Raw genomic sequence first — 11,888 nt, 5'->3', positions numbered from 1 at the left:
CTCGAGAGTCATTATTTATTCATTTTGTAAGTTGAAAGTGTGTAGTCAATTTTGGCATCAAAGACAATATGCCCTTATCAATAATATTTGATAACAAATCCTGAATTTTGTTCGATTCATTTACATATTTAAATATATTTTAATTACAAAATAGCAAACTTTTTTTAATAAAATTTTATTGTTTTAATTTGACATAGAATTTCATATAAGATCAATTTTACATGCAATTCCATATGGGTCAAATTTTATTATATTCTAATATAATTTATGTTATTATTAATTAAAATGAATACAAATTTATAAATAAATTCTATATCATTTTTTATTTTGTTGCAAATATAACTTTAAATTTCACTATTATTTATTCTTTGCTTTTCCCATATAAATGGTGTAGGATCAACCATCCAGTACTGTAAACACGCTAGGGATAATGAATTGAAAGATATTTCCCATATAATCACATTTGCTGTTATTTTATAAATTTCAGCAAATCCAAGCTCAATAAATATGAAACTGTATCTCCTACACGAAAATTTCTTCACAATTTTTAATTTCTAAATACATGTTTATAAATTTGATTATTTATAAAAATACAATACATATAAAGTATCAAACACGAATAAAAATAACTTATAAGAAAACCCCAAAATAATATTTTAAAACTTTCAATTTTATCATCATTTTTGCTACCATTTTTTTTTAATATGAACTAGTTTAGATATAATTTTTTCTTACTAGAATAAACATAAACTAGAAAATTAAAATTTAAAAAGTATGTTGTCCAAAGTAAAAATAATTAGGTTGACAAGTTGCATGATTTTAATAAGCACCACTACCTGGCTAATCTAATTAAGGCTATCGTTGGAATACAATAAAAATAACATAAAATTCTTTTGATAATTCACATTTATTTCATTACTCTTAACAGGATTTGAAACATATTATTTTAATTTTATACAAAAATATATGTAAATTTAACTTTTATGATTTTAAGTAATACTTATCAATTTATAATTAACAAATATGTTTTTGTTATAAAACTTCATATAAATTTTGAACTTATTCCATAGAAAAGCTTAAATCAATTTTTTTTCTACCATTAAAAATAAAATATTTTTCATAAATAATTTCGGATACTGTTATAATTCAAATAAAAACATAATCCTAAGGGCAGATCAGATAAAATGAGGGAAAGCTTATGGCTCCAAATGTATTGTTCAAACAAGAAATCATCCTTTACATGAGAACCTCTGATTGTTAAAATGGATACTGAAGCTCAAATTCTTCAAACCCAGGGCAACCAAGTTACACAGTACGGGACTTTTTATTATAGAACAATCCGGGAAAGCAAATTCTTGCTGAGCTCCAAACCTTTGGTGCTAAAATTAGAAAATCCGATTAATATCCCCAGTAGTCATTCCGGATTTCATCATCGAACTTCTTCTTTAGTTCTGGATGCTTCTCAAAGTATTCGTCTGCAGTCATGGTGCTGAGCTTTTTCTTTTCAAATGAACATGCAAAAATCATAAGAAAACAAATGGAAAAGAACCAGGCTCATAAATTGAGATTAAAGAAGAGCAGCCAAATTGAACTGAGGAAGATTGAGAAATATTTTGATTTTACATTTACCTTCAACTCTTGAACCTCCAATATTTCTTTCTCCAATCGCTCAGACTCCTTCAGGGATTTCTGCTCAGCTTCTTTCAATTCCACCAACTATAGGTCACATAAATTCACTAGGTATCAATACAGTTTACTAGGAGTGGAAATCTTTTATGCTTCATTTGGAAAAACTTTTAAAATCTAAGATTATTTCAACTACGAGCATATATAAATGTCACTTAAAAAACGATTATAAAATGACCACATATACAATTTCATGTGGACTTGGAACTGTTCAAAATTTCATATAATTTAATATAAGGTTAATTTTTATCATTATATGAGAATTTTCACCTGTCTCCTAATTAAAATAAATGTAAATCTACAAATCATTTTCACAAAAGTTACAAACTGTTCTGAACAGTGCAACATTGAACACCAATTTCATTCCTTACCAAAGCATCAAATTTTGGTTTGTATTGAGGAGTGACTGTGTCCACGTACTTGGGGATCTGAATGTCTGCAACGAAGGAAATAAACTGTGTAAACATGAAAATGCGATCAACAGGTAGACTTTTCATAAACAGATGGAGACATACTTTGACAGATAGACTGAACCCTTGCCTCACCTTCTTGTTTGTTAGTTTGACATGTAAAAATAAGGTGAAAATAAACTAGGGATATTTACAGAAATTTCAGATACAAACCAACAGCTTAAGAACCTACTCACTCCAACCAGAGAAGGTATGGTGATTTGCATCAAAGACCATGACATGGTGGGCCTAGCAAGCAGATAAAAAATGGATAGCAAAACCACCTACTAGAAGAGACATTTATTTGCGCATATCTTATATGAAAACAACTAGAAATGAAGCCAAATCGTGGAGCTTTTACAGGCTGGTGCTAGAATTGGTGAGGTGTCAAACCCGTCCATACAGCAAATTCCAGCAAACACCAGGCAAAGGGGAATCCTGTCTTCCCTGTCTCCATGCAAATCAGTCGAAAAACATTACTGCAACCCTGATGAAAAAATGTCATCAACACACAACCGGGCCAGGCCGAATTCCTGTTTTCCTGCCAAAAATTGAAATTCTGCCGTTCGAAGGAGCAAAATCCCTGAGCCTGAATCAAAGATGCGACATTTTCTAGTACACGGTATACTTGACGAGCAAAAAGGTGGAAGTGGCATCTCTCTTCCTCGGTGAAGTGATGGATGAATCATATCAAGGATGGTTGGAAAAAAATGACAAGTTTGAGTGGGATTTTTTCATGGAAGAACTCTGCATCAGTTTAGAGGTGCCTCAAGAAAAGACTCTATCGAAGAATTCAATAAGCTCGCACAAACCAGCACTATTCTAGAATATCAAGAACAATTTGAACATCTACAGGCTTTAATGAATGCGGATAATCCTACACTCTTGGGGAAATTCTTTATCTCCAACTTTATCAGCAACTTCAATGCAGAATCGCAATCTATGATATAGTTGCTCAAACTACACACACTCAACCAAGCCTTTGACAGGCCCTGCTCCAAGACCAATCCATAATAGAAATATCACAGAGCTCATACTTTCCCAGAGGGCCATGCACCCTTCGGGAGAATCGGAGATGCTGGAGACAAAGATTTATGAATGAGCTTCCAAGAACCATGGAAGAGAAAAGGAAACTAAGAAGTTAACGGTAGCTTATTACAAATGTGGCAACCATTATTTTCTAAGACACCATTTCCAAAATAAAACGATAGTGAAAGTGAAAGAAATTTCAAGCACTCTACGAATATGCTGTTGTGTGGTAGTATAACACTTCCTATCATACAAGTCTTAAGACAACACTCTTCCAAGCACTCTACAAATATGCTCCTCCACATTTTTTAGACACTGTAGATCCTTATTCAGCCTCGCCCTAGGTAGAAGTGTTCCTATCCAAAGGGAAGAGGCTAACAGAATCATCAAACAACAACTTATAAAAGGCCAATTCAGAATCAAACAGTAAGCAAACAATGAAAGAAGCTTTAAAGGACAAAACTGGATGCTAATCAAACTGAAACCATTCAAGCAAGAGTCAGCACAACAAGGTGAAGGACCTAAGTGGTTAGACAAAACTTACAACCCCCCGCCCCCAGAACTTGAGAAGGCATAGTGAGTGTTCACCCACATCATGTTTTGAAACATCAGACCATCCATCGTGGAAATCATCCTGCAGACCAGGTTTTTATCCAGTGGGAAGGCACTACAACAGAAGAATGTATGTGGGAAGAATGAACACATCCGACAACAATGTCCTAATCTCAACCTTGGGGACAAGGTTACTACTTGTGGAAAGTATTGTAACAAAACCACTTAAAGTCTACTATAGGAGGAGAAATTGTGAAAAAGTTTGTACAGGGCCAAAAGGGTCAAATTATACAAGGCAGAATAGAGTTTTTCTCTTCACCACTTGCCTAGGGAGTTATCGAGAAAGAAGGAATTGTTCGGAAACTACAGCCACTTGCAGGTTGTTGTAACAACAACTACATACAGAAGTTGTAACAGACAGGAGCGCCTAACAAACTGGTGTGTCCTTCCAGCCCGAATTCAGCCTATAGAAAGGCCTCGGGTTTGAATGAAGAACAAGCAGAAATTAAACATCAAAAGTCTCTAAGGCTCTCTTCTGTCTCTCTTTCTCTCTCTCTTGCTTATGTTTCTTCCTTCGTCTCCTCTAGCTCTCGTCGAAATCCAGTCAGGACCATGGGTAAGGTCTCTGACACTAACTCCAATATATTGGTCATAAAGCACAACACAGCAAAAAATAACAAAGAAAATATAAAATGTTATATAGCCATGAACGAGAGTCATATAACTTCTTTTCTTTTCTGATAGAAGAATGAGATCATAGAACTCACTGTCATAAGCCTCTTTGTACATGTCCACCACACGAGCGCCAATTCCCTTTCTGTAATATTCCCAGTCAATGGGCTCAGGTTCCTGCTTAAAGTAAATACCATTAAGTAAAAAGGAGTCTAATTTTAGCAAGCTAGCAAAAGAGAAGATAGAACTACCTCTTCAATGTGGAACACAAAAGTCTCTGATATTCATTTGGAAACTAACAGTGCATAACTGTGCTCAACAAATATACACAGAAAGAAAGGAACTCCTTAAAGATTTTTCATGGCAGGAAAAACTTATGCAGCTAAAAAAAGGGTTGATAATCTTAATCGCCTACTGTTTAATCTATTTCAAACCTAATAAAAAATCAAGTTGTCCAGCAATTCTAGCGAGGGACTAACTGTAACATAGCAACTTGCTATTAGTCAGATCAAGCAATGTCATTATACCACATCAAATGTCCTAACAGAGATCCAGACTTTCCATCTGTTTTCTAGTCAACCAAACAGCAAAAGAAAAAGTAATCGTTGAACTCGTGTCTAGAATTAGTTCATCATTAGTACCACATTGCCCATAAACTTTCGTAACAAACTAGTTTCACCGAACGCATTTCCTTCATTTTCTACTTGGCAATAACAATAGATTCTTAAAAAGAAAAAAAGTACAGATAAAACACTTCACATTTCAATTGACCATACTAGAATTGCAAATCAAGGATTCGTTCACAATAAAGCACGGAAAACATTCATCGATTCACCACCAATCGCAAACCTTATCCCACGAATAACAAGATCTAGACAAACGATTACCGAAAATCCAAAAAATAAGAAAAATAAAGATCTACAAAAAATAGAGAGAGAAAGATACCATGCTAAACTTAGTCTGTAGCTGGGTGTTAACCTCATCAAAGGCTCGCCGGAGAGAGGCGAACTCTTTGCGAGCCTCATCGGTTACAAGGAGTTTAGCCATACCCTCCCAATCAATGTTCTTCGAGGCTTTGAAAGCCACATCGGCAACTTTTTTGACCGTCCCGCTCATTTCTCACAGGATTTCCTCCGGATTCTGGGTAACCAAACAGGAGAACAACAGAAGTATCGAGAGGCTGCTTTGTGAGTATATGCCGGTGTGTGAGGAGAAACAAACAAGCGAAAGAAGGACCCTTCGATTTTTGGGTTCGCGATTGATGTGAAACTTGGCAAAACGGCTGCGTTTTATGATGGTAATGGGCTTTATTATAACAAGCTAAGCACAAAAATGGGCCTGTTTGGATATGGTTTAGTTCGGTCCAAGTTTTGTTATGGACATGCCAGGAAACAGAATAAAGATATTATAAAAATATTTTTCCAGTAAAATATGGTAATGTATTTTTTTAATTATGTTATAAAATTAATAATAAATTTTTAAATGACAAAAAAAATTTACATAATAATAAAATTTAATTATTATAAGTACTTAAGTAACAGTTTTTGGTAAAATGTATTATAATAATTTAAATGATTTTATAATATTTATTTTAATTTAGTTATTTTATCTATTTGGTTCAATATAAATATTAATTAAATTATTGTTATTTCAATTTTAAAAAATATTTAAATAATTGGTAATAAACATATAACTATTAAGTATAAATTAATTTAATATTTTTATGTTTAAAAATATTAAATTAGCATAATGTGAGGTTAATACATATACATTAAAAATATAGTCTCTTTCATACAAAACAAGTTATATATTAAAGAGATATACTTTTCCACTATTGATTTTATAATAAACTCTTAATTAGATAATTAGTTTTTCTAGTAAAAATAAATTTATTAGTTGAAAAGAAAACAAAATTTTAATATATAGAAATTTTGATATAAAAAAAATATAAAACGTATCTTGTCCTTCACTTTTGATAGGAAAATTTAAAATAAATACAAGCAAACTTCTAGAAGAACCTTATTTGGTGTGGGAGTATAACCTATTTATTTTTGTAACATATTTTGTTTTATTTTAGTCTATTATAAAAATAAAATAAAATATAAGATCTTAACACATTGCAAACTTCAATGATTTTATAACTTAATTAATCATTTTATTAGTCTAATATTTAGACCAAACACATAATATATAATTAATATTAATATTAATATGCATGCCATAATTAATTGATTTTTATTTGAGAAATGCTTATTTTAAGTTAAATCTTAGTATCCTCATTTTAAATAGAGCCAGAAGAGGAGCGTGAAAACAGAGCAGCCTTTAAAAGAGTTATCTTTTAGAAGTTTGAGAGAAAAAAAAAGTAAGTTTCTGAGATGGAGAAACTTATCTAAATCTTAACGCTGGAAGAGAAAGAAGCCTTTAGTGAAGCTTTCAACATGTTGGCTATGTCTTTTTTTTTTTTTTCTCTCAATCATTAGTTATATTTATGATAGTTTTCTTTTGTGGTAATCTTTTATAAGGATGTAGCATTTATGGATTTATGGTTTTGGAGTATGTTTATTTGAAGATAATGTTTTCAGCGTTCTTAATACTTTCTTTAATTTATTATTTTTAGTTATACATGATGATTAACCGAGAGGGAAGTTATATATAAAGAAATTATATAGGTTGATAAAATGATAATTAAACAGAAAAATCCATTCTTTAGGGGGGAGAAATCAAACATTAAAGGATATTTCTATAATAATTGACCAAGATGGAAGTCATGCATGTTGAATTTTTCTAATGTATAGGCATAATGTGGATCTTAGTATGCGTATCAGACTATCAATTTAATGAGCTTGTTTAAATATGATCAAATATGATTAAACAATATTTGGCGTTAATGCATCGGGTTTAACTATAGACTTGTAATGTGCAGATATTATTTTTATAATATTCTTATTTTATGATAAATGAAATGAAAATTACAGAATTTAATTAATATAACAGGCGGTTATAGTCCCCGAATTATAAGGCTTTCATTTTTATTTTTCTAGAATTCTATCATAAGAAAAAACTAATTTCAAGACGTCATATTGATTCGGAAGATCCTGCCACCAGATGTAAACAAATCTTCTGTGATAAATTCAGGTACACTTTCGATTATATTTATCTTTAATTCAGTACGATGATATATGTTTAATTTTTACAGATCTACGGATTTGAAAAAAAATTTTGTTCTAATAATTAGTATTAGAGTCATTTTTCGTATTAAATTTTTGAGAAAGTTTTTTGTTTTTTGTTATGTAATTTTAAATTTTAGATTTTAAATTCAAAATTTTAGAGTTTGGATTCGTTTTTGTTTAGTTGAAAATATATATATATATATATGCAGAAAATTAAGAAATATATATTAAAAAATTAAGTATTGTATATGTATATGTATATTTTAAGTATATATGTATATATATATATATATATATATATATATGAAACAAAAAAAAAATAGAGCAACGACCGAACATGAGGGCGGTTTATAACTATTCGGCAACCGAAACGGTTGCGAAATTTAGTCCGTAATGGCTAAATTAATTTAGTTTAAAAACATTTAAAAGTCGCCATTAGAGATTGCATAAATTTAATTTACTATTTAAATTTCTGTTTAAAATTAAAAAAGTAAGTGTTTTGGGCTTAATGAGTTATTTAAGTTTAAGTTTTAATAATTATAATTAGGTGGGCTTGGTCCACAAGAAGAGAAGAAAAGGTCCAATAGGCTGGCCCAAAACCCAAGCTCGTTTGGGCTGGGCCAACCTGGTCCAGACTCAACCCGGCCTGGACTCAACTAGTGTTGACCCAACCCGGTCAATGTTTGACAAAAAAAAAAATTTAAAGAGTATTTTTTGTCATTTTATGATTGATTTTCTTTCTAATTCATTTTAAATTTGATTTTAATTTTGAATTTTAATATTAATATATGAATATACATATTGAAATAACTTAATTTACATAAATGTCACCAAAGTGACATCTCTTATGGATAATTTATTTATTTCATAATGTAGGCAGTTGTATGAGTGTAATTTATGTGAATATTAATTGGTTCAAAGGAAAGTTAATATTTAACATTATTGTATTTCATTTTTGTGGTACTGAATATGTGAGAGTTATTTAGTATTACATGTAAACTTTAAATCAGCCCAAAAGAAGGATTATTGTTTGATGTATTTTTACTGTTTGTATTTAATTATTGTTACAAGGTACCACTTACAAGTTAATATTCTGTCCAAAGATAAAGTGTTAATGAAATACTCGCTATCTTGAGATGGGAATATACCTTTATTTAAAATTTATTATTAAATTTTATGATTTATAGTTTTATGTGATTATTAATTTATTTATTTTTGTATGTTCTCTGTTCAACTTCCTTTTTTACTTGAAGTATCACCGCAAATGTTAATTCAATCCCAATTTTGAACAACACAAATTTCAAGTCATGGAAGAATAGTGTTCGACTTGTGCTTGGAGTTATGGATCTGGATTAGGCTTTACGGGTTGATCAATCTGATATGATTACTCTTGATAGTACCCCTGAGGAAAAGAAGGAGTTTGAAAGATGGGATAGGTCAAACCGTATGAGTATGTTGGTTATGGAACAGGTCATTCCAAAGGTTTTTCGAGATACTATGTTTGACGAGATCACAACAGGTAGAGATTTTCTTCATTCTCTAAAACAACGTTTCGCCAGAAGTGATAAGACTGAAGCATGTACACTTTTATCGACTCTTGTTTCCATGAGGTATAAGGAAAATGAAAACATTAAAAAACACATAATAGAGATGTCACATGTGCATGTAAAACTCAAAGCACTTGGAGTGGAATTGTCATAAGAAGTACTTGTATACTTTGTTTTGATTTCTCTTCTACCACAGTTTAATCATTTTAAGGTGACATACAACTGTTAACAAAAATCTTGGAATTTGAATGAACTCATTTAACATTTTAAGGACAAAGAGTGTTCATTTAGCAATGATCTCAAAGAATAAGAAGAATAAGAAGAACAAGAAAAAGCAAACATGTAAATCTGTTGTGATTCCAGTACAATAGAAGAAGCAACAAAAGACTCAGACGGAAAATGTTTGTTTCTTCTGTAAAGCTCTGGAACACCAGAAGAAGCAATGCGCTAACTATCATGTGTGGCGCCCAAAGAAATGTATGCTTCTTAATTTTGTTTGTTCTAAAGTTAATTTAATTTTTGTATCAATATACATTAGTGGATAGATTCTGGTATCACCACTAACATCAGTGTGTCTATGCAGGGTTGCCTCCATTGCTGCAAGCCAAGTGATGGTGCCAAATTAATTTATGTGAGTGATGGCAAACCAGTCGAGGTGGAAACAATTAGCAAATTTAGATTGTCGTTAAGGACTTGATTTTATTTGGATTTAAAATAGACTTTTATTGTATTGTCATTTAGATGGAATGTGATTTCTATTTTTGTATTAGACAAATTTGGTTATTCACGTTTATTTGAAAATAGAAAATTTAGTATTTTTCTTAATTCAAATCTGGTTGGTTCTAGTTCTTTATCAGTGCATGATAATTTTTATTTGCTTGATACAATTGCTTCTTATAATGAATCCTTACATGTTGGTATAAGAGGCATAAAGAAAAAATTAACTAAGGAGGATTCTGCTTCTTTATGGCACAAAAGATTAGGTCATGTCTCCCAAAGGAGAACTAAGAGACTTGTGTCAGATGGAATTCTAGCTCCCTTTGATTTTTTAGATTTTGATAGATGTGTTCATTGTATCAAGGGAAAATATACAAATATTAAGAGATTAGGTGCCAGTAGAGCTATGGACGTATTAGAACTCATTCATACAGATATTTATGGACCGTTCTCTATGGCTTCTTGGAATGGTCAACAATATTTCATAACGTTCATAGATGGTTATTCAAGATATAGCTACCTATTTCTCATTTATGAAAAATCCCAATCCTTGGATGTGTTTAAAAGTTTTAAAGCAGAAGTTGCTCAACAAAAGAATTAAGGTTGTTATATTTGACCATGATAGTGAATATTATGGTAGATCTTACAGATAAAGTAAACAACATCTAGGGCCATTTGCTCGATTCTTAGAGGAATGTGGTATCATCCCACAGTACACCATGCCAAGTTCTCGTAGCATGAATGGTGTTACTGTAAGGCAAAACATAATACTTAAGGATATAGTAAAGAGTATGATTAGTCATTCTACCTTACCCGAATCACTCTAGGGAGAAGCATTAAAGACCACAATAGATTTACTCAACAGAGTTCCAGCTAAAGCAACTACAAAGACCCCTTATGAGCTTTCGACGGGCAAGAAGCTTAGTTTGAGACATTTACACATTTGGGGATGTCCACCTGAGGCTAGGCCTTGTAGGCCATAGGAAAAGAAACTGGACTCCAAGACTATTAATTGTTATTTTATTGGTTATTCTGAGTGATCCAGGGGTTACAATTTTTGTGATCCACTATTAAGATAATTTTTTAGACGAAAAATGCCCAGTTCTTTGAGGATGTTGAGTTGCAGGGGGAGAAAGAGTTCGTGACCTTATTTTTGAAGAGGAATGGGTTAATATTCTTATTCCTTCAGGTGCTCTTGACAATGATCAGGATCAGTTTCTTATACCTAGCATTGTTCAAGAAACAACTCCAAATCAAGACAATGTTGTAGTATCTCCCATTCCTGTTCAAGAAATTCTTCCTGAAGCACAAACTTCACACCCTTAGGAACTTTTTTCATTATGAAGATCCACAAGAGAGAGGATAAGTGCAATACCAGATGATTATATTGTATATCTTCAAGAACATGAGTTTGACATTAGCATGGTGGAAGATGATCCTATCAACTTCAGTCAAGCCATGGAAAGTTATAACTCTCACAAGTGGATTGGTGCCATGAATGAAGAGATAAAGTCCGTGAAGGACAATGACGTTTAGGATCTTGTCTCAGTGCTTAATGATGCAAAACCTATTAGTTACAAATAGATATTTAAGACCAAGAGGGATTCGAAAGGTAATGTGGAGAGGTACAAGACCTGTCTTGTTGCTAAGGGCTTTATACAAAAAGAAGGCATCGATTATAAAGAGACTTTCTCTCCAATTTTGTTGAAAGACTCTTTTAGGACTATAATGGCTTTAGTGGCATATTTTGATCTTGAGTTAAATCAGATGGATGTTAAGACAACATTTCTTAATGGTAATATTGATGAGACAATTTATATGGTGCAACTAAAAAACTTTGTATCTGGAGATGCACAACAAATGGTTTGCAAACTAAAGAAATCCATCTATAGACTTAAACAGGCTTCTTGTCAATGGTATCACAAATTTCATCTAGTCATCATCTTATTTGATTTTGAGGTGAATTTAGTGAAAGATTGTGCATACCATAAATTTAGTGGGAGTAAATATATTTTTTGGTTTTATATGTCAATGACATACTGCTTACCAGCAATGATATAAGCTTA

General features: G+C 31.7%; 1 protein-coding gene across 1 annotated transcript; it reads right to left on the bottom strand.

Annotated features, from left to right (window-relative positions):
• Positions 1–1,185: 1,185 nt before the first annotated feature.
• Positions 1,186–5,623, bottom strand: ATPQ (ATP synthase D chain). The gene is made up of 5 exons (XM_088223056.1): positions 5,334–5,623; positions 4,484–4,565; positions 2,058–2,122; positions 1,630–1,716; positions 1,186–1,500 (listed from the first exon to the last, which is right to left on the bottom strand). The coding sequence occupies exons 1-5, from the start codon at positions 5,502–5,504 to the stop codon at positions 1,399–1,401; spliced, it is 507 nt and encodes a 168-aa protein (XP_088079182.1). The 5' UTR covers positions 5,505–5,623; the 3' UTR covers positions 1,186–1,398.
• Positions 5,624–11,888: the final 6,265 nt, after the last annotated feature.

The sequence above is a fragment of the Carica papaya genome, chromosome 6 (genome assembly GCF_054855325.1).
Source record: "Carica papaya isolate Zhongbai chromosome 6, ASM5485532v1, whole genome shotgun sequence".
Taxonomy (NCBI): Eukaryota; Viridiplantae; Streptophyta; class Magnoliopsida; order Brassicales; family Caricaceae; genus Carica; species Carica papaya.
The sequence above is the reverse complement of the archived record's forward strand: the minus strand, read 5'-3'. Positions and strand labels throughout refer to the sequence as shown.

What these genes read in the sequence shown, in the direction of transcription:
- ATPQ (XM_088223056.1), bottom strand. Translation starts at nt 5,504, where the DNA reads ATGAGCGGGACGGTCAAAAAAGTTGCCGATGTGGCTTTCAAAGCCTCG. An exon ending in TACAGACTAAGTTTAGCATG is followed by an intron (nt 4,566 to 5,333) that starts GTATCTTTCTCT and finishes TACTTTAAGCAG; the next exon opens with GAACCTGAGCCCATTGACTG. An exon ending in GTACAAAGAGGCTTATGACA is followed by an intron (nt 2,123 to 4,483) that starts GTGAGTTCTATG and finishes CCTTCGTTGCAG; the next exon opens with ACATTCAGATCCCCAAGTAC.